At 41.9% G+C, this 23,485-nt stretch overlaps 4 protein-coding genes and 1 pseudogene across 4 annotated transcripts; all 5 read right to left on the bottom strand.

The window, feature by feature from the left end:
* Positions 1–1,389: 1,389 nt before the first annotated feature.
* Positions 1,390–4,024, bottom strand: LOC118840737 (protocadherin gamma-A2-like). Its single transcript, XM_036748084.1, has one exon. The coding sequence runs from the start codon at positions 4,022–4,024 to the stop codon at positions 1,577–1,579; it is 2,448 nt and encodes an 815-aa protein (XP_036603979.1). The 3' UTR covers positions 1,390–1,576.
* Positions 4,025–6,236: 2,212 nt separating this feature from the next.
* LOC118842056 (protocadherin gamma-A2-like) lies at positions 6,237–8,647 on the bottom strand. Its single transcript, XM_036749724.1, is given in 2 exon segments — positions 6,237–7,573; positions 7,576–8,647. Coding segments are annotated over 2 exon segments (2,409 nt in total).
* A 19-nt stretch (positions 8,648–8,666) lies between these two features.
* LOC118842054 (protocadherin gamma-A2-like) lies at positions 8,667–13,672 on the bottom strand. The gene is made up of 2 exons (XM_036749723.1): positions 11,243–13,672; positions 8,667–8,768 (listed from the first exon to the last, which is right to left on the bottom strand). Exons 1-2 carry the CDS (start codon positions 13,670–13,672, stop codon positions 8,667–8,669), a joined length of 2,532 nt encoding a protein of 843 aa, XP_036605618.1.
* Positions 13,673–15,863: 2,191 nt separating this feature from the next.
* On the bottom strand, positions 15,864–18,311 carry LOC118842053 (protocadherin gamma-A2-like). Its single transcript, XM_036749722.1, has one exon. It carries the CDS (start codon positions 18,309–18,311, stop codon positions 15,864–15,866), a length of 2,448 nt encoding a protein of 815 aa, XP_036605617.1.
* Positions 18,312–20,875: 2,564 nt separating this feature from the next.
* On the bottom strand, positions 20,876–23,263 carry LOC118842052 (annotated as a pseudogene).
* Between the last annotated feature and the right edge of the window lie 222 nt (positions 23,264–23,485).

The following is a 23,485-nucleotide window of genomic DNA, read 5'->3' as shown; positions in this document are numbered from 1 at the left end:
ATGTAAAAATGCCTGCTGTTGTTGCTATGTGTGGTTGTTGCTGTTATCCTCCAATCACCAGACCTCCAGTCTGATGATGATTTCATTCCCTGAGCCTTCTACTGCATTGCAGCTGAGTTTAAGCAATGTTTACAGAGAAAGTATAACAAACTGGAGCCGGAAGGTTATGATTCTGCAATTTAGAGTAACCTGTGTTCTTCAGTGTAGAGTTGACAAAATGTGATATTTTTTTTAGAAATGAAAAAGAAATCAAAAGTAATATTGACTATCATGACAAAGTGATTGAACATGGAAATGTTCTTTAATATTTCAAGGATTTGATATTTTTTTAGGTGATGATCTTTGAGAATTTCTGGGGTCAAAGTTTCATACCCTAAAGGAAATGATGTAATGAATCTCTTCATATTTACCTAGGCTGACCCTCAGATGATAGAAATAGAAATACAACTAATCATAAGGGGTTAAAGTAATGGTCCTTTGAGAAAGTGTAAAACATGAAAATGGGTTGAATTATTACTTAAATGTCCAATTACTACTAAAAATAACCTATTCATGGGCTCACAGAGACATAAAGCCTTCAAATAAAGTGAATCACAGCTAAATTAGGCCTGCATACAAAAACTGAAAGATGACATTTAGTAACATAGACATTGATAAAGTATTGAGGAAAATTTATGCTGAAAATATTGTGAAAGAGTAAAAGTGCTTAACTTCTTACATCTCTCTCTCTCTCATCTAACAAACATACCCAGGAAATCTAGCCATACTATACACAGCAAAATCCAGTGAAAACAAAAAATGGAAAACGACAAGACAATCCATTCATTTCAACTATTTTAAGTGACAGTTTTATGTCTTTATACAAATATTTAGGCCAGGGGTGGGGAACCTGCAGTCTTGAGGCCACAAGTGGCCTTCTAGGTCCTTGGATTCCAACTTTTGACTGAGTCCAAGTTTTACAGAACAAATTCTTTCATTAAGGGGATTTGTTCTGTGAAGTTTGGATTCAGTCACAGGGCTGTACTTGAGAAACTACAGGGTGAAATGGTTCCACCTCTGATTTGGACTGCATTGATCTGAGAACCCATCTTAGTAGCAGATTCGTGTGTGTGTGTGTGTGTGTGTGTGTGTGTGTGTGTGTGTGTGTATGTGTGTATGTATGTGTGAGTGTGTACATATACCCAAATATGTGAAAATTCAAGGGAGTTTCTTAATAAAAATCTGTAATTCTTGAAAATTTTAATTACAAAATGGATTATGGATCTGGGTTCAAGAGAGCAATTTGTAAAGGACAGCTAATTCAGCTTAGTCACTACTATGAACTTGGGGAAATTATTCTACCTTTCAGGACATTAGTTTCTATTCTTTAAAATTTGGGGTATTTTCTGGATGACCTTCATAGTATCATCAAGTTCTACATTTTATGATGTTAATAATAGTTTTACCAGAATTAAATTCTTCTAAGACCAAACATTCATAGCCAGAATGACTAGAGAATGCATTAGACCTCTCTACTGTATGGTAGAGAAAGAAAAGTATTAACAGAAGGCACTGAAAATTAAATTGCAATTCTATTCTACAGAACAAAGTTTACCTGGCAAAATGCTTGTTCATCTTTTCCTTGAAATAAAGACTGAGTGGGTAGTGGAGGCTCTTCTTGCTCACAGCTCTGCTGACTTATCAAGGTGTCTGCATAGTTGGGCTGAGGAAAGATCAACTGACTCTTCCGAGAATCTGTGGTGAGAGAAACCTCATGGGAATAGGTCTGAAGGAAAGCTCTCACTCCATCTATTCCTAAAACCTGGGAGGAGGGAATTCCCCCAACATGGTCACCTGCAGATTGGACAACTTGCAGCATCCACCACCTTCTCAGTCTGAGAACCAGCAGAGGGACAATGAAGGCAAAGAACAAGGAAGAAACTGCAGCCACTGCGATGACCAGGTAAAATGTGAGAAGGGAGTCATCCTGGGGATGAGGGGAGGCCTGGCTGCTGAGATCTGAGAGGATCTCAGGGATGCTGTCAGCCACTGCCACAGTGACACTGACAGTGGCAGAGAGAGGGGGCTCCCCATTGTCTGTCACTGCCACGATGAGATTCTGCTTGAGGGCATCTTTGTCCAGGAATGTCCTCACAGTCCTGATCTCCCCTGAGTGTGGGCCCACGGAGAAGAGCCCAAGCTCTGTGGCCTTGATCAGGCAGTAGGACAACCAAGCATTCTGGCCAGAGTCTGCATCCACTGCCACCACCTTGGTCACCAGGTAGCCTGGCTCTGCAGAGCGTGGGGCCAGCTCCACTCCACTGGAGCCATCTGTGGGGAAGGCTGGGTACAGGATTTCTGGGGCATTGTCATTCTGATCCAGGATGAACAGAGTCAGGGACACGTTGGTGCTGAGAGGAGGGTCCCCAGAGTCCCTGGCTGTCACTGTCAGCTGAAATTCCTGGAACTGTTCATAGTCAAAGGAGCACAGAGCATAGAGAACACCAGTCTCTGAGTTCATGGAGACAATGGATGACAGTGGTGGTGCCTCTGAGGGCAAGATGCTGTCCATGATGGAATAGGTGACTAAGGCATTCTGCTCACTGTCTGGGTCCTGGGCAGTCAAAGAGTAGATGGAAGCTCCTCTGGGGTTGTTCTCCTGGATGTAGGCAGAGTAAGCTACCTGACTGAAAGTGGGTGGGTTGTCATTGATGTCTGCTACATGTAAGAGAATATGAGTGTCTGTAGACAGAGCTGGGCTTCCAAAGTCTTCTGCTCTCACTGTGATGTTGTACTCAGGCACTTCTTCCCTGTCCAGAGCCCTGGAAGTCACCAATGAATGGTAGTTGTCCACCTTCTTTTCTAATTTAAAAGGCAGATAACCTGGGATGGAACACAGGACTCGACCATTTTCACCAGAATCTCGATCATGTACATGGAACAGAGCAATCACAGCCCCAGGGAGCGCATTTTCAGGAATTAAGTCGGTGACAGAGGTGATAGTCACTTCTGGGGCATTGTCATTTACATCTAGAACTGTGACATGAATTTTAGCTCTGCCCTTGAGGCCAAGGCCATCCTGAGCCTCTGCTTGTATCACATAGAATTCTGCCTCTTCATAATCTAGATTTTGTAAGGTTGATAATTCTCCAGTCACAGAATTCAGTTGGAACATTTGGGAGGTCTCCCCAGGTACTTTCACTTGAAAGTATCTTACCTGAGAATTGATTCCTTCATCTGCATCAGTGGCATTCACTGTGAGCAGCACTGTCCCCTGGGGTACATTCTCAGGAACACTGACAGTATACAAAGGCTGAACAAACACTGGGGCATTGTCATTGGCATCCAGGACAGTCACTTGGATTCTAGCAGTGCCAGAACGAACTGGTTCTCCTCCATCCCATGCTGTGAGCAGCAGATGGAGAACTGGCTCTTTCTCCCTGTCTAAGGCCTGCTCTAGCACCAGCTCCGGGTACTTCACCCCATCGTCTCCGCTTTGCACTCGCAGGGAGAAGTGATGATTGGAGCTCAACTTATAGCTCTGAAGAGAATTCACTCCCACATCCCGGTCATATGCACTTTCCAGGAGATGTTGGGTTCCTGGAGATGTGGTTTCACTGATTTTTAGTTCTAACCCCTCTGCTAAAAAGCGAGGAGCGTTATCATTAATGTCGGTTATTTCCACCTCCACTGAATAGATTTTCAGTTTATCCTCAACGAGAACATTAAAATTCAGCAAGCACTGGGCGCTGTGGGCACAGAGTTCTTCCCTGTCTATTCTGTCGGCGGTGACTAAGCTGCCGCTTCTGACACTGAGAGCGAAATGAGGCTTCTTACCTCTGGAGACAATGCGAACCCCTCGCTCCGACAGTTCCCTCGGCTCCAACCCCAAGTCCTTAGCGATGTCGCCCACAAAAGATCCCTTTTCCATCTCCTCGGGAACCGAGTAGCGGATCTGGGTAGCGCTGATCTCCCACAGCGTCCCCAGGACAAAATAAAACCGGAGTCTCCCTATGCAGCCTCTATGGTTTTGCTCAGTGACCATTGTTTTCTTTAGAAATGTTCTCCTTATTCTGCAGCCGAATCTGCTTTAGCTGTTGGATTCTCTGCTTCTCCCTGTAGTTTGTGTCCAGAACCTAAGTCTGGAGCGTTTAGGATTAGGGTGCTTACTTTCAGTGAATCCTGAAGCATGTGTGTTCCGTCTCCCAGAGCTTTGTGCCCCAGCACCCGGAAAGAATAGGCTTGTCCCCTCCCTGAATTTTTCTTGGTGATTGGTGGACAGCGGCGCCCAGAGGTTAAATGAATTATTGCACTGGTTTTGAGATACTGATTGTTTAAAGTGGCATAGTGTATTTAATGCCATTAAGAAAAAAAAAAAACCCTGAAGTTACAGCGTTGGATTTACCTGAGATCATAGCTTCCTAGAATTATTGTTTTAATGATAGGTGGAACCGTTTAGACAATCCTGTACACATTCATTTAGGCCAAAAGAGTTAAAATATGTATGTATGTATGTATGTATGTATGTATGTGTGTGTGTGTGTATATATATGTATATATATATATATATTCAAGTCAATCTTTAGAATGTTTTTATTGTCATGTTCTGTAAGCTTTACCTTCCATTATTCAGGCCAAATAAGTCATAACTCACACAGATTATAATGTTGTATAGGTTCTATAGAACAGAAAAGCTTGTTTTCTGTTCTTTCTGTACCTTTCAGATCATAAAAGAGTAAATAGATTGACCCTCTTAATTTCAGCGTATTTATCTATATATCTAGCCACACACTTATTTCTCGGTCCATCTGTGTATGTTATCTATTCTTCAGGCTACATTTTGAGATGGTACTAATTTATCCACGATAATAGATTGTTAACTTTTGAAATATGTATTAACTGTCTAAGTACAATCAGGGACTGAATGTATCCTATACTTGTAAACTTGCAGTTCTATAGAGGTCACACAGCTGAAGTTAGTAGCTACCATTATTCTATGTTATCCCAAACAAAACAGTAGAAAACATGATGACTGTAACCTTGGAATTATCCATCAGCTCTAACCCCTTTGGAGTATGAAGTTAATGATGCCACCAAACAATTAAAAGCAACTTCTGTTATTCAGTGTCAAGATTGAAATGTAGTTTTGTTTTTACAAATGAGAAAGAAATCAAAGGCATATTGACTATCATGAAAAGCAATTGCCATGGAAATTTTCTTTAATACTTCAATGATCTGATATTTCTAAGTAAATAAGAAAACAAATTTCTTCATATTTATCTAAGCTGGTCCTCTTATGGCAGAAATAGAAATACATATCACCATATGAAAGTCGAATGATGGTCCCTTGAAAAAGTGTAAGGCATGAAAATGTGTTGAATTATTGCTTAAATGTCCAGTTCCTATTTAAAATATAACCTATTCTTGGGCTCAAGAAGTCACAAAGCCTTCAAATAAAGTGAATCCAAACTAAATTAGGCTTGCAAACAAAAGCTGAAGTTTCAACCACTCAAATCTCCCAAGTCAGTATTAGGAAGAGAGACATTTATAAAGCATTAACAGGAAAGATTATACTAAAAATATTATGAAAGAGAATAAAAGAGCTTAACTTCACTTCTTATACCTCCCTTTCATCCAACAAACATATACAGGAAATGTACCCAGACTACACAGCTCAAAATCCAGCAAAAAAGTAAAAGGACAAAACAATCCACTCATTTCATCTGCTTTAAAAACGTGGAAATATTATGTCTTTATATTTTAGTTACTACAACAAACCTTTAAACTAATAGTGATTGGAAAACCCATCTAAGCAGCAGCATCATAGACACACATATACGCAAACACATATAAATATGTACATAAATATGTAAAAATTCAAAGGGAAATTTGGCTATCTGAATCTGTAATCCATTAAAATTTTGGTCACAAAATAAGCCATGGATCTGAACTCAATGGAATAGCTTCTAAAGGAAGGCTTACTCACTTTAGTCACTACTATGAACTTGGCTTATTTATTTGATCTTTGTGGGCATTAGTTTCCATTCCTTAAAATTTGGAGTGTTGTCTGCATGATCTCTACAGCATCTTCAAGTTCTATATTGTATGATGCTAATATTACTTTTGCTGGAGAGAAATTCTTCTAAGACCATAAATCATAGCCAGAATAGGTAGAAAATTCAATAGACATCTCTAGTGACTGGTAGAGACAAAAAAGTAATGACAAGAGTCACTGAAAACAAATTTGTAATTCTATTCTACAGAACAAAGTTTACCTGGCAAAATGCTTGTTCATCTTTTCCTTGAAGTAAAGACTGAGTGGGTAGTAGAGGCTCTTCTTGCTCACAGCTCTGCTGACTTATCAAGGTGTCTGCATAGTTGGGCTGAGGAAAGATCAACTGACTCTTCCGAGAATCCTTGGTGAGAAAAACCTCATGGGAATAGGTCTGAAGGAAAGCTCTCACTCCATCTATTCCTAAAAACTGAGAGGAGGGAATTCCTCCAACATGGTCACCTGCAGACTGGACAACTTGCAGCATCCACCACCTTCTCAGTCTGAGAGCCAGCAGAAGGACAATGAAGGCAAAGAACAAGCAGGAAACTGCAGCCACTGTGATGACCAGGTAAAATGTGAGGAGGGAGTCGTCCTGGGGATGAGGGGAGGCCTGGCTGCTGAGATCTGAGAGGATCTCAGGGATACTGTCAGCCACTGCCACAGTGACACTGACAGTGGCAGAGAGAGGGGGCTCCCCATCGTCTCTCACTGCCGCTATGAAATATTGCTTGAGAGCATCTTTGTTCAGGAATGTCCTCACAGTCCTGATCTCCCCTGAATGCAGACCCACAGAGAAGAGCCCGAGCTCTGTGGCCTTGAGCAGGTGCTAGGACAGCCAGGCATTCTGGCCAGAGTCTGCATCCACTGCCACCACCTTGGTCACCAGGTAGCCTGGCTCTGCAGAGCATGAGGCCAGCTCCACTCCACTGGAGCCATCTGTGGGGAAGGCTGGGTACAGGATTTCTGGGGCATTGTCATTCTGATCCAGGATGAACAGAGTCAGGGACACGTTGGTGCTGAGAGGAGGGTCCCCAGAGTCCCTGGCTGTCACTGTCAGCTGAAATTCCTGGAACTGTTCATAGTCAAAGGAGCACAGAGCATAGAGAACACCAGTCTCTGAATTCATGGAGACAATGGATGACAGTGGTGGTGCCTCTGAGGGCAGAGTGCTGACCATGATCGAGTGGGTGGCTAAAGCATTCTTCTCACTGTCTGGGTCCTGGGCAGTCAAGGAGTAGATGGAAGCTCCTCTGGGGTTGTTCTCCTGGATGTAGGCAGAGTAAGCTACCTGACTGAAAGTGGGTGGGTTGTCATTGATGTCTGCCACACGCAAGAGGATGTGAGTGTCTGTAGACAGAGCTGGGCTCCCAAAGTCTTCTGCTCTCACTGTGATGTTGTACTCAGGTACCTCCTCCCTGTCTAGAGCCCTGTCAGTCACCAGTGAGTGGTAGTTGTCCACTTTCTTTTCTAATTTAAAAGGCAGATCACCTGGAATGGAACACAAGACTCGACCATTTTCACCAGAGTCTCAATCATGTACACAATTACAGCCCCAGGGGGAGCATTTTCAGGGATTGAGTTGGTGACAGAGGTGATAGTCACTTCTGGGGCATTGTAATTCACATCTAGAACTGCGACATGAATTTTGGCTCTGTTCCTGAGCCCAAGGCCATCCTCAGCCTCCACTTCCATTTCATGGAATTCTGCCTCTTCATAATCTAGATTTTGTAAGGTTGGTAATTCTCCAGTCAGAGAATTCAGTTGGAATATTTGGGGGGGGGTCTTCCTTGGTAATTTCGCTTGGAAGTATCTTACCTGAGAATTGATTCCTTCATCTGCATCAGTGGCATTCACTGTGAGCAGCACTGATCCTTGGGGTACATTTTCAGGCACATTCACAGTATATAATGTCTGAGTAAACACTGGGGCATTGTCATTTACATTCAGGACAATCACTTGGATTCTAGTAGTGCCCGGACGGACTGGTTCTTCTCCATCCCAGACTGTGAGCATGAGGTGGTGAACAGGCTCCTCCTCCCGGTCCAGGGACCTCTCTAGCACCAGTTTTGGGTATTTGATTCCTCCAGCTCTACTTTGCACTCTCAGGGAGAAGTGATGGTTGGGGCTCAGCTCATAGCTCTGAAGAGAATTCATTCCCACATCTGGATCATATGCACTTTCCAGGAGATGCTGGGTTCCTGGAGCTGTGAATTCACTGATTTTTAGTTCTAGATCCTCTACCGCAAACCTAGGGGCGTTATCAATAATGTCGGTTAATTCCAACTCTACTGAATAGATTTTCAATTTTTCTTCCACCAGAACATTAAAATTGAGCAGACACTGGGTCCTCTGGGCACGGAGTTCTTCCCGGTCTATTCTGTCCCCGATGACTAAGCTGCCAGTTCTGGCAATGAGAGCGAAATGCTACTTCTTACCTCTGGACACAATGCAAGCCCCTCGCTCCGACAGTTTCCTCGACTCCAACACCAAGTCCTTGGCGATGTCGCCCACAGAAGATTCCTTTTCCATCTCCTCAGGAATTGAGTAGCGGATCTGGGCAGCGCTGATCTCCCACAGCGTCCCCAGGAGAAAACAAAACAGGAGTCGCCACATATAGCCTCTGTATTTTTGTTCAGCGACCATTGTTTCCCTTAGAAATGTTCTCCTTATTCTGCAGCCGAAACTGGGTTACCCCTTGGATTCTCTGTTTCCCCCTGTAGTATGTGTCCAGAAACTAAGTTGAGAGCATGTAGGGTTAGGGGATTTACTTCCTCTGCATCCTGGAGGATGTGGATATGGTCTCCCAAGATCTTTGCGCCCTAACTCCCGTAAAGAGGCTGTTTCTCTCCCTGAGTTTTTCTTTCTGATTGGTGGACGGCAGCGCTCTGAGGATAAATAAATTATTGCATATGCTCTGACAGTGTTTAGACTGTCAAAAAGTGCGGAATTTCATTAAGAAAGAAATTGAATCTGACAAATATGCTATGCATCTCCAGAGAAAGAACTGATGGATTCTGAATGCAGATCAAAATATATTTTTTCCTTCGTTTTTTTTTTGCTTTTTTTTTCCTTGTCTCTTCCCACTCCTCTCCGCCCCTCCCAACGTGATTAACATGGAAATAAGCTTTGCATGACTACACATGTATAACATATTACATTCCTCTCCTCGATAAGGAGGAAAAGGGGAGTAAGAGAGAGAATTTGCTACTCACAAATTTTAAAAATGAATGTTAGATATTGTTTTTATATGTGATTGAAGAAAAATAAAATATTAAATAAAAAACAAAGAAATTGAAGTCATAGAATTGTAGTTACCTTAGATCATAGCTTCATAGGATTATAGGTTTAATGTTTGTTGAGACCTTGTAGGTAATCTTCTACAATTCCAGTTTGGCAATAGGGTTAAATTGTCATTTTTAAAATTGTCAACCTTTAGAATATTTTTTATTGTCAGGTTTTGTAACATTTACCTTCAGTTACTCAAGCAAAACAAATTATAACTCACATAGATTATAATGTGTTCATTTTATAGTATAGAAAAGATTATTATCTGTTCTTTATGTACCCTTCAGACCATAAAACAGTAAATATATTGACCCTCTTAGTTTTAGTGTATCTGCACATATTTATTCAAGTGTCTAGCCATGCATTTATTTCTTGGTCCGTGTGTGTGTGTGTGTGTGTGTGTGTGTTTGTGCATATGCATGTATGTATGCATGTGTATATATATATACATATATATATATACCCACATATGTACATGTAAACAGGTATATAAATTCTTCAGGTTATATTTTGACATCGTGCTAATTTATTGATGATACTAAATTACTAACTTTTGGATTATGTATTAACTTTCCAAGTACAATCAGGGATTGAATACATACTATAATTGTAGATTTGCAGTTCAGTAGAGGTCACACAACCAAAGTTTATTTCTACCACTTTTTTATGGTCTCTCAAACAAAATGGCACAAACATGATGACTGTAACCTTGGAATTTTCAACTGGCTCTAATCCACTGCAGTTTGAAATCCATAATACCACCAAACAATTTAATGTAATCAATTTTCTTCAGGGTCAAGTTGACAAATTGAAATGCAATATAGTTTTTAGAAATGAGGAAAAATCAAAAGCAATATTGACCATTATCTCAAAACAACTGAACATTGAAAAGTTTTTCAGTTCCTCAAGGATCTGATATTTCTAAGGAAATGAGGAAATTACTCTCTTCATATGCATGCAGGCTGGTCCTCTTATTGTAGAAATAGAAATGCCACCTATCGTGTGGAATAGAGTGGTAGTGCCTTGAGATAGTGTAAGACTTCACAATGAATGACACTATTACTGAAATGTTCAATGCCTGCTCAAAGGAGAAGAACCCCTCCATGGACTGATGGAATCAGAACTAAATTATGGCTGGGCACAATAACTGGAACTTCACAGATGCAAAAGTCATGATTTAGTAAGATAGACATTTACATAAGAGAAAAGTTCATATTGAAAATTAAATAAAAGAGAATGAGTGTTACCCCACTTGCTGTACTTCTCCCTAATTCATGAAATCCAGCCATCCTACACATATCTCAATATCCAGCAAGAATTTATAAAAACACAAAAGGACAAGATAATCCACTTATTTTAACTTCTCTAAAGAAGTGGAAATTATATGTGAGTATATTTCAGCTACCACAACTAGCCTTTACATTATGTTTTCATTTGAAGATTCATTTTAGCAGCAGCAACTTCCTTCATATATGTATACATCCAGATATACATATATGTATAAATACATATGAATGTATACTTATACACAACCTATTTTTAAAATCACTGGGTGCTTAAGAGAGTGAGTATGAAAGATATTAAAGTTGGAATCTCAAAGTGGGTCACAGATTTGTCCTAATGGAGCAATTCTTAAAGGAGAGGTAGTTTAGCCAATACTGTGCCTTCAGGAAAATAATTTAAACTTTCTGGGTATTAGTTTTCATTCCTTGTGTATTGATTGAATGATCACCACCATACCTTCAAGTTCTACATGGTCTTGCAGTACAGAAATAGTTTTACTGGAGTTGAGTTCTTCTGAGATGATATATTCATCACAAAATAACTAAAAATTGCAACAGACCACTCCAGAGAACAGTAGAGAAAGCAGACACTAGCTCCTGAAAATTAATTTGTAATTTTATTCTATTGAATAAAGTTTACCTGGCAAAATGCTTGTTCATCTTTTCCTTGAAGTAAAGATTGAGTAGGTAGTGAAGGCTCCTTTTGCTCACAGCTCTGCTGACTTATCAAGGTGTCTGCATAGTTGGGCTGAGGAAAGATCAACTGACTCTTCCGAGAATCTGTGGTGAGAGAAACCTCATGGGAATAGGTCTGAAGGAAAGCTCTCACTCCATCTATTCCTAAAAACTGGGAGGAGGGGATTCCTCCAACATGGTCACCTGCAGACTGGACAACTTGCAGCATCCACCACCTTCTCAGTCTGAGAGCCAGCAGAAGGACAATGAAGGCAAAGAACAAGCAGGAAACTGCAGCCACTGCGATGACCAGGTAAAATGTGAGGAGGGGGTCGTCCTGGGGATGAGAGGAGGCCTGGCTGCTGAGATCTGAGAGGATCTCAGGGATGCTGTCAGCCACTGCCACAGTGACACTGACAGTGGCAGAGAGAGGGGGCTCTCCATTATCTGTCACTGCCACGATGAGATTCTGCTTGAGGGCATCTTTGTCCAGGAATGTCCTCATAGTCCTTATCTCCCCTGAGTGCAGACCCACGGAGAAGAGCCCGAGTTCTGTGGCCTTGAGCAGGCGATAGGACAACCAAGCATTCTGGCCAGAGTCTGCATCCACTGCCACCACCTTGGTCACCAGGTAGCCTGGCTCTGCAGAGCGTGGGGCCAGCTCCACTCCACTGGAGCCATCTGTGGGGAAGGCTGGGTACAGGATTTCTGGGGCATTGTCATTCTGATCCAGGATGAACAGAGTCAGGGACACGTTGGTGCTGAGAGGAGGGTCCCCAGAGTCCCTGGCTGTCACTGTCAGCTGAAATTCCTGGAACTGTTCATAGTCAAAGGAGCACAGAGCATAGAGAACACCAGTCTCTGAGTTCATGGAGACAATGGATGACAGTGGTGGTGCTTCTGAGGGCACAGTGCTGACCATGATGGAGTAGATGACTAAAGCATTCTTCTCACTGTCTGGGTCCTGGGCAGTCAAGGAGTAGATGGAAGCTCCTCTGGGATTGTTCTCCTGGATGTAGGCAGAGTAGGCTGCATGATTGAAAGTGGGTGGGTTGTCATTGATGTCTGACACTTGCAAGAGGATGTGAGTGTCTGTAGACAGAGCTGGGCTCCCAAAGTCTTTTGCTCTCACTGTGATGTTGTACTCAGGCACCTCCTCTCTGTCCAGAGCCCTGGCAGTCACCAGTGAATGGTAATTGTCCACCTTCTTTTCTAATTTAAAAGGCAGATCACCTGGGATGGAACACAGGACTCGACCATTTTCACCAGAATCTCGATCATGTACATGGAACAGAGCAATTACAGCCCCAGGGGGAGCATTTTCAGGGATTGAGTTGGTGACAGAGGTGATAGTCACTTCTGGGGCATTGTCATTCACATCTAGAACTATGACATGAATTTTAGCTCTGCCCTTGAGGCCAAGGCCATCTTTAGCCTCTATTTCTATCACATAGAATTCTGCCTCTTCATAATCTAGATTTTGTAAGGTTGATAATTCTCCAGTTACAGAATTCAGTTGGAATATTTGAGATGTCTCCTCAGGTCTTTTCACTTGAAAGTATCTTACCTGAGAATTGATTCCTTCATCTGCATCAGTGGCATTCACTGTGAGTAGCACTGTCCCCTGGGGCTCATTTTCAGGAACCCTGACAGTATACATTGACTGGGTAAACACTGGGGCATTGTCATTGGCATCCAGGACAGTCACTTGGATTCTAGCAGTGCCAGAACGGACTGGTTCTCCTCCATCCCATGCTGTGAGCAGCAAATGGAGAACTGGCTCTTTCTCCCGGTCTAGGGCCTGCTCTAGCACCAGCTGCGGGTACTTCATCCCATTGTCTCCGCTCTGCATTTGAAGGGAGAAGTGATGATTGGAGCTCAGCTCATAGCTCTGAAGAGAATTCACTCCCACATCCCGGTCATACGCAGTTTCCAGGCTATGCTGTGTTCCCGGAGCTGTGAGTTCACTGATTTTTAATTCTAGCTCCTCAGCTAAAAAGCGAGGAGCGTTATCATTAATGTCAGTTATTTCCACCTCCACTGAATAGATTTTCAGCTTATCTTCAACCAGAATATTAAAATACAGCAGGCACTGGACTCTCTGGGCACAGAGTTCTTCCCGGTCTATTCTGTCGGCGGTGACTAAGCTGCCGCTTCTGACATTGAGAGAGAAATGAAGCTTCTTACCTTTGGAGACAATGCGAGTCCCCGACTCGGACAGTTCCCTTGGCTCCAGCCCCAAGTCTTTGGAGATGTCGCCCACAAAAGATCCCTTTTCCATCTCCTCGGGAACGGAGTAGCGGATCTGGGCAGCATTTGTCTCCCACAGCTTCCCCAGGAGAAAACAAAACAGGAGTCGCCACATGCAGCCTCTGTGTTTTTCCTCACCGACCATTGTTTCCTTTAAAATGTTCTCCTGAATCTGCAGCCGAGTCTGGGTTACCTTTTGGATTCTCTGTTTCCCCCTGTAGTATGTGTCCAGAACCTTAGTCTGGAGCGTTTAGGATTAGGGGGCTTAATTTCAGTGAATCCTGAAGCGGGTGTGTTCGGTCTCCCAGAGCTTCATGCCCCAGCACCCGGAAAGAATAGCCTTTCTCTCTCCCTGAATTTCTCTTGGTGATTGGTGGACAGCGGCGCCCAGAGGCTAAATCAATTATTGTACTGGTTCTGAGACACGGAATGTTTAGACTAGTATACTGTATGAAATGTCATTAATAGAAAAATTGAAGTTATCGATTTGGAGTGACCTGAGATCATAGCTTTATATTAGTTCGGACATTCTAAGTAATGTCGTACAATTCCACTTAGGCTAATAGTGTTAAAATATAATTTTTAAAAATGTCATTCATTATTATGTTTTTATTGTCCCTTTTGGAACCTTTACCTTCAGTTACTCAGTCTAAAGAAATTATAACTCACACAGATTACAATGTTGTATAAGTTCTATAGAATACGAAATATTATTTTCTGCTCATTATTTACCTTTCAGACCATAAAACATTAAATATATTGACTCTCTCAATTTTAATGTATTTGCACATATTTATCCATACATCTAGCCACACACGTATTTGTCTCTGTATGTGTGTATGTATGTACATATGTAAGTATGTGTGTGCAATCTATTTTTCAGGCTAAATTTTGATACGGTTCTAATTTGTCCATGATAATAGATAACTAACTTTTGAATTATGTATCAACTTATTCAGTACAATCAGGGAGTGAGTGGATTCTATAATTGTAGATTTACAGTTCAGTAGAGGTTGGATAACTGATATTTTTTGCTACCATTTTCCAATGGTATACCCTGCCAAAATAGAATAAAACATTATGGCTGGAACCTCTGAATTATTAATTGGCTCTAACCCACTGGAGTATGGAGTTCATGGTGTCATTAAACAATTTAAGGTAACTTCTAGTCTTCAGTGTAAAGTTTACCAATTGAAATGTAATATTGTTTTTAGAAATGAGAAAGAAATCGAAAGCATATTGACTATCATGACAAAACAATTCAATATGGAAATGTTCTTGAGTACTTGAAAGATCGGATATGTCTAAGGAAATAAGGAAATGAATCTCTGCATACTTATCTAGGCTGGTCCTCCTAAGGCAGAAATAGAAACACAGTTCATCGTATGAGAGTAGAGTAGGTCCCTTGAGAAAGTGTAATGAGAAAGTGTAATGAGAAATGTGTTTTATTATTACTTAAATGTTCAGTTTCTACTGAAAAAAGTAACCTATTCTTGGGTTCAAGGAGTCAGAAAATCTTCAAACTGAATCAAAACCAAATTATGCCTGTGATCAAAAACCAAAGGATCATGCATACAGATCTTCCAAGTCCACGTTTAGTAACATAGACATTTATAAAGCTTTAAAAGGAAAGTTTATGCTGAAAACATTATGAAAGATAACGAAGAGGTTAATTCTCCTTCTTGTGCCTCCCTCTCACTCAACAATCATATACAGGAAATCCAGCTATACTACACACCTCAAAATCCAACAAAAGAAAAAAAATTAAGATTATAAAAAGACAAGACAACCCACTCATTTCTCCTACTTCAAATACATGGAAGTTTTATGTCTTTACATTTTAGCTACTACAAAAACCTTTAAGTTAGTAGTGATCTGAAAATGCATCTTAATAAGAGCTTCATATGTATGTATGTATATAAACACACGTAGATAAACATGTGTGCTTACACTTATGGAAATATGTAAAAAATTTAAGAGTTTGACTATATGAATCTATAATCCATGAAAATTTTAATCAGAAAAAACATTATGGATCTGAGCTCAATGGAGAAATTTTTAACGGAGAGCTTACTCACCTTAGTCATTACTATGACCTTGGGTAAGTATTTGACTTTCAGCGTATTTGTTTCCATTCTCTAAAATTTTTGGTATTGTCTGGAGAAACTCCATAATATCTTTAAGTTCTATGTCGTGTGACATTAATAATTTAAATTCTTCTGAGACCATAAATTCATAGTTAGAATAACTAGAAAATGCAATGGACCTCTTTAGTGAACAGTAGAGACACAAAAGTTGCAGACATCAGCCACAGAAAATGAATTTGCAATTCTGTTTTACAGAATAAAGTTTACCTGGCAAAATGCTTGTTCATCTTTTCCTTGAAGTAAAGATTGAGTAGGTAGTGAAGGCTCCTTTTGCTCACAGCTCTGCTGACTTATCAAGGTGTCTGCATAGTTGGGCTGAGGAAAGATCAACTGACTCTTCCGAGAATCTGTGGTGAGAGAAACCTCATGGGAATAGGTCTGAAGGAAAGCTCTCACTCCATCTATTCCTAAAAACTGGGAGGAGGGAATTCCTCCAACATGGTCACCTGCAGACTGGACAACTTGCAGCATCCACCACCTTCTCAGTCTGAAAGCCAGCAGAAGGACAATGAAGGCAAAGAACAAGCAGGAAACTGCAGCCACTGCGATGACCAGGTAAAATGTGAGGAGGGGGTCGTCCTGGGGATGAGAGGAGGCCTGGCTGCTGAGATCTGAGAGGATCTCAGGGATGCTGTCAGCCACTGCCACAGTGACACTGACAGTGGCAGAGAGAGGGGGCTCTCCATTATCTGTCACTGCCACGATGAGATTCTGCTTGAGGGCATCTTTGTCCAGGAATGTCCTCACAGTCCTGATCTCCCCTGAGTGCAGACCCACAGAGAAGAGCCCGAGCTCTGTGGCCTTGAGCAGGTGGTAGGACAGCCAGGCATTCTGGCCAGAGTCTGCATCCACTGCCACCACCTTGGTCACCAGGTAGCCTGGCTCTGCAGAGCGTGGGGCCAGCTCCACTCCACTGGAGCCATCTGTGGGGAAGGCTGGGTACAGGATTTCTGGGGCATTGTCATTCTGATCCAGGATGAACAGAGTCAGGGACACGTTGGTGCTGAGAGGAGGGTCCCCAGAGTCCCTGGCTGTCACTGTCAGCTGAAATTCCTGGAACTGTTCATAGTCAAAGGAGCACAGAGCATAGAGAACACCAGTCTCTGAGTTCATGGAGACAATGGATGACAGTGGTGGTGCTTCTGAGGGCACAGTGCTGACCATGATGGAGTAGATGACTAAAGCATTCTTCTCACTGTCTGGGTCCTGGGCAGTCAAGGAGTAGATGGAAGCTCCTCTGGGATTGTTCTCCTGGATGTAGGCAGAGTAGGCTGCATGATTGAAAGTGGGTGGGTTGTCATTGATGTCTGACACTTGCAAGAGGATGTGAGTGTCTGTAGACAGAGCTGGGCTCCCAAAGTCTTTTGCTCTCACTGTGATGTTGTACTCAGGCACCTCCTCTCTGTCCAGAGCCCTGGCAGTCACCAGTGAATGGTAATTGTCCACCTTTTTTTCTAATTTAAAAGGCAGATCACCTGGGATGGAACACAGGACTCGACCATTTTCACCAGAATCTCGATCATGTACATGGAACAGAGCAATTACAGCCCCAGGGGGAGCATTTTCAGGGATTGAGTTGGTGACAGAGGTGATAGTCACTTCTGGGGCATTGTCATTCACATCTAGAACTATGACATGAATTTTAGCTCTGCCCTTGAGGCCAAGGCCATCTTTAGCCTCTATTTCTATCACATAGAATTCTGCCTCTTCATAATCTAGATTTTGTAAGGTTGATAATTCTCCAGTTACAGAATTCAGTTGGAATATTTGAGAGATCTTCCCAGGTCTTTTCACTTGAAAGTATCTTACCTGAGAATTGATTCCTTCATCTGCATCAGTGGCATTCACTGTGAGTAGCACTGTCCCCTGGGGTTCATTCTCAGGAACCCTGACAGTATACATGGACTGGGTAAACACTGGGGCATTGTCATTGGCATCCAGGACAGTCACTTGGATTCTAGCAGTGCCAGAACGGACTGGTTCTCCTCCATCCCATGCTGTGAGCAGCAAATGGAGAACTGGCTCTTTCTCCCGGTCTAGGGCCTGCTCTAGCACTAGCTCTGGGTTCTTTCCTCCATCATCTCCACTTTGCACTCGAAGGGAGAAGTGATGGTTGGGGCTCAGGTCATAACCCTGGAGAGAATTCACTCCCATATCCGGATCATATGCGCTTTCCAAGAGATGCTGCGTTCTCAGACCTGAGAGTTCACTGATTTCTAATTCTAGCTCCTCTGCTAAAAAGCGAGGCGCGTTATCATTGATGTCTGTTATTTCCACCTCCACTGAATAGATTTTCAGTTCATCCTCAACGAAAACATTAAAATTCAGGAGGCACTGGGCAATCTGTCCACACAGATCTTCCCTGTCTATTCTGTCCTCGATGACTAAGCTTCCGGTTCTAACATTGAGAGCGAAATATTGCTTCTTACCTTTGGAGACAATGCGAGCCCCTCGCTCTGACAATTCTCCCGGCTGCAACTCCAAGTCCTTGGCGATGTTGCCCACAAAAGATCCCTTTTCCATCTCCTCGGGAACCGAGTAACGGATCTGGGCAGCGCTGATCTCCCACAGCGTCCACAGAAGAAAACAAAGCTGAAGTCGCCGAATGCAGCCTCTGTGTTTTTGCTCAGCGACCATTGTTTCCTTTAAAAATGTTCTTCTTAATTCTGCAGCTGTATCTGAGTTAGCTCTTTGATTCCCCAACTGGTAGTAGATTTGACTGATTGCCGGTTTCCGAAATCTAAGTCCCGAGGATGCAGGAGTAAGGGTCTGAATTTCTGTACATCCTGGTCCTTGTGTATTTGATTTTCTGGAACCTTGTGCTTGGGAGGATTAGACTGGCTCTCTCCTCTCATTTAACTTCGACATTGGTGAACAGCGGCGCCCAGAGTCTAAATCAATTATTGCACTTATTTTGAGACACTGACTGGCAGACTGGGTGATATGTCATCATAAAGAAAGCTATTTTATTTTTGGTTTTGGAGGGACCTTAAGGAGGCCATATATTCCAACAATAACAAAAATCTAAATTTCTGACAATCTTTATAAAATTGTTACATTAATGCCTGTGCCCATTACCTTCTTGACCTATTGGGTTACCTAATTTTAAACTTACTCTTCACTCCACCATAGAAAACATATTGTGTAACTTTGCTATCAGGTCCTTTTGTTGTTAATTTTTATCTTTCTTCTAAAAGTAAAGACAAGATTTTCACATTCTTACTTTTAATACCTATAGTTTATGTTTGCATTCTAATTGCATATTAATCTTCTACCTAAATTTATATATCGATATCTCTACCTATTTGTCTTTTCTTTCAGTACTTTGAGAAGTGCTTTGGCATAGCATTAACTTTAACTTAGTAAGAAGCAATACCAATTTTAATTGTGAATGAAATGTAATAGTCCAGTTATTAACTTGAAGTACAATATAGCATAACTGAATCTCTTTACCATCCCACATTTTATTTCCTCAAAGAGAATGGTGCACAGGCACAGCTCTGTCCATGTTAGATTAGTAAGTGTTTACACTCTCCTGGAATAGGTATGACAATACATGTGAGAGAAATTCTAGAATCCTTGTGGTAAAGTAGAAAGAAAGGTGGATCTGGTGTCAGAGAACTTGGTTTGATTGGGGGATTGTCCTCTTACAATATGTGTGTCCTTTGGGCAGTCTCCTGACTTGTCTGGATCTGTTTTCATTCATAAAAAGTCTTAGACTATATAAACTCAAGTCGTCTAAATTGTATATTCATGTCTCTCTAAGCCTTTGCTAAGTTCTTCAGTGTAAAACTGATAAATTGAAAGGGTAATGTTTTAGGAATATGAAAGACCTCCAAGGAAATATTGGATGTTACAACAAAACATCTGAATGTGAGAGAACATGACAGTACTTCAAGTACCTGTGTGGTTCAACATGTAGGTGACCTCTCCTCTAATGTATTTTACAAACCATCCTACCACTTAGTTGGTGGTCTTTGTGGTCAACATTTTGATTATTTGCAGCCACTCCAACAATTAGTGTCTTATAATTTATCAGGGCTAATAGTTCAACCATTGATACATGGATTGTATGAAGACCCTATTTGAGAGTGTAAGGTATTACAAGTCAGCAGTACATTACTATTTTAAACAACCAGTTCCTGATAAAAGAGATAGCAACTTTGTCTTTGCCTCCAGGAGATAATGATGATAGTGTTAAAATGTAGTGATTCTCTATGATTCACTGGCATATCAGTCCCAGAACAGGAACCTGAGAAATGCACATCTCTTTGTTCCTTGGTTAATAGAATTATCATTTATAAATCAATAATGAGAATTGGTGGATTGATCTAGTGAATAAAGTTTGTAGGGAACTCAAGGAGAACTACATTCAGTCCTGGCCCCATCAAGTGCTCTCCATGTGACTTCAGGGTTATTTAACCTCTCCCTACCTCAGGCAAAACTACAGATTTAAAGCAAGTGATCTTCATCAATATATGGACTTCCCTCATTTGGTGTGCCCCACTTTAACGAAATCCTAAATCTGGTTCAATAAAATAAAAGAGAAGAATATATCACAAATAAAAATAAAAAATAATAACAGAAGAAATAAAGGACTCATATAGTGAAAGTCTACTTCCTAGACGTTTATGGTCCTCCTTTCTTGCATCAATCAAAAACTACAGATATCAAGCTGCGGTAAGAATTTAAGAAAGTGTAATAGAACCAAACAATCCTCTCATTTCTGGTTTTTTAAATGAAGAAGTCAGCACAACTCTACAGTCACATCTACAGTACCATATTTCTAGATTTTTGACTTAAAGATAAATCATAGTTGGAATATCATTCACATATTCAGTAAAATTGATCCCCAAATATTTCTGTTTATAGCAATATATATTAAAAACCTTATTCTAAATCAGTGTCCTTATAGTATTGGGTCAGTCCCCTTAGGGAAGGTTGCATAGCCTCTTGAGCAACCTTGGGCAATCCATTGAAACTTTCTGGGCATCAATTCCCACACCTCAAAAATTAAAAGACTTTGGATAATCTCCAAGGCATTTTCCAGTTCTAAATCTTATGATCTTGCTTATTAGCTTGTTTGCTAGATTCAGATCCTCATTAAAGAGAATGTAGGCAGAATAACCATAACATGCAACTAACATAAACAGTAGAGAGACAAATGTAGTTATGAATTTCAAAATAACTTGTAATTAAATCTAGAGAATATTTTTACCTGACCAAAATGTTTGTTCATCTTTAGCTTCAAGTAAAGCCTGGGGAGGCAATGTTGATTTCTTGTAGCTTTGCTGACTTAGAAGAGTATCTGGATAGTTGGCCTGGGGGAAGATCAACTGGCTTTTCCAAGAGTCAGTAGTAAAAGCAACTTCATGTGAATATGTTTGGAGGAAAGCTTGAACTCCATCAGTGTACACAAATTGGATGCAGGGATGCCTCAGAAATGGGTACCAGATGACTCCAAGAGCTGTGATCTCCTCCACTGATGGGATTTGACTGTCAGTAAGACAATGATGAAGGCAAAAAAGAGACAAGATACTGCAACTATTGCTATGACCAAGGAGAATGTGACGTTAGAGTCCTCTTGAATTCCAGAAGCTGCCTGGATGTTGAGATCTGAGAGGATCTTGGGGATGCTGTCAGCCACTGCCACGGTGACACTGACTGTGGCAGAGAGAGGGGAATCCCCATTGTCTATCACTGCCACGATGAGATTCTGCTTGAGGACATCTTTGTTTAGAAATGTCCTCACAGTCCTGATCTCCCCTGAGTGCAGACCCACGGAGAAGAGTCCGAGCTCTGTGGCCTAGAGAAGGCAGTAGGACAGCCAGGAGCTCTGGACAAAGTCTGCATCCACTACCACCATCTTGGTCACCAGGTAGCCCAGCTCTGCAGAGTGTGGTGCCAGCTCCACTCCACTGGAGCCATTTGTAGGGGGCACAGGATTTTGGGAATGTTGTCATTCTGATCCAGGATGAACAGAATCAGGGACACATTGGTGCTGAAAGGAGGGTCCCCAGAATCTCTGGCTGTCACTCTCAGCTGTACCACTCTAAACTGTTCATAGTCAAAGGAACACAGAGTATAGAGTATGCCTGTCTCAGAATTAATGGAGACAGGAAGAGAGAGATGCCTCCTGGAAAATGTCCTCTGCAATAGATCACGTGACTTGGGCATTATCCTCCAGGTTGGGATCCAAGGCAGTCACAAAATAAACGAAGACTCCTCTAGGATTATTCTCTTGGATGTAGGCAGAGTAAGATGACTGACTAAAAGTGGGTGAGTTATCACTGATGTCAGCTATATTCAGTGAAAGGTGAGTATAAGTCGATAGTGGTCTATAACTATCACTGTAAAGTCGTACATGGAGAGCTGCTCCCTGTCCAAAGCCCTGTCTATCTGCAAACTGTAATAATTATCAACTGTTTTTTTTTTCTAATTTGAAGGGCAGATTCTCTGGAATGGAACATGTGACATGACCGTTCTATCCAGAATCTGGGTCATGCACATTAAAAAAGGAAATCACAGTCCCTGAGAGAGAATTTTCTGGAACTTAACTGATGAAAGAAGTGATGGTCACTTCTGGGGCATTGTCATTTATGTCCAGAACTGTGATCAAGACCTTAGCACTGGCCATTAAGCCAGTTCCATCTTGTGCTTGAATTTCCATTTCATAAAACTCTAATTCTTCAAAATTCAAGGATATTTGATTTCTTATTTCCACTCCATGAGAGTCCAAGTGGAACGTTTGGGCTGCTTTACTTTCGATGTTCCTAAAAGAATAGGTCACTTCCCCATTGACTCCCTCGTCTGGGTCGGTGGCATTCACTGTGAGCAGCCACGTTCCCACAGGCACACACGGGCTGAGTAAATACTGGTGCATTGTCATTGAAATCAAGGACAGTCACATGAATGTGCATGGTGCCAGGGAGGACCGGATCTCCCCCATCTGAGGCTGTGAGGATGAGGGGGTGAACAGGCTCCTCCTCCCAGTCCAGGGCCGGTCTAACACCAGTTCTGGGTACTTGGACTCTCCGGTTCCTCTCTGCACATTCAGAGGGAAGTGATGATTCGTGCTGGGATGGTAGCTCTGGGCTGAATTCATACCCACATCTGTGTCTTGTGCAGGAAGCAAAGGGTATCTAGTTCCTGGGGTGATTTTTTCACTCATTTTGAAGTCTCTGACCCAAAACGAGGAACGTTGTCATTAATGTCTAATATTTCTACTTCTATATGGTAAAGTTTGAACTTATCCTCCGTTAGAATGTTGAAATTGAGCAGACACTGGGAACTCTGAGCACAAAGCTCCTCCCTGTCTATTCTGTCCAAGGTCACTAAGCTGTGGCTTTTTTTAAGTTCAGAGCGAAATGCTGCTTGTTTCCTCTGCAGACGATTCGAGCTCCGAGCTCCCACAGTTCCTGACACTCTAGTCCAAGATCTTTGGCGATGTCGCCCACGAAAGAGTCTTTCTTCATTCCCTTAGGCACCAAGTAGCGGATCTGGGCAGTCCCGTCTTTCCACAGAGTACCCAGGAGAAAGCAAAACAAGACTGATCCTCTGCAATCCCACTGCCTGTGTCCAGCAGCCATTGCTGGCTCTCTGCCAAATTGTCTGTTTTTCTTTTCACACTACTTGTGTCTGAATTCAGCTCTTGGATCGTCTATGTCTTGTGGAGTATCCACAGTCAAATTCGGAGTGCTTACGTGCTGAATCTCATCTGAAGGCTCTTTGTGTAGCAGAGACAAAAGGACAGACTCTCCTCTAATTTCTCTCCCATATTGGTGAGCAGCGACACCCAGAGTCCTAAGCAA

Source organism: Trichosurus vulpecula, chromosome 3 (assembly GCF_011100635.1).
Source record: "Trichosurus vulpecula isolate mTriVul1 chromosome 3, mTriVul1.pri, whole genome shotgun sequence".
Classification (NCBI taxonomy): Eukaryota; Metazoa; Chordata; class Mammalia; order Diprotodontia; family Phalangeridae; genus Trichosurus; species Trichosurus vulpecula.
The sequence above is the reverse complement of the archived record's forward strand: the minus strand, read 5'-3'. Positions and strand labels throughout refer to the sequence as shown.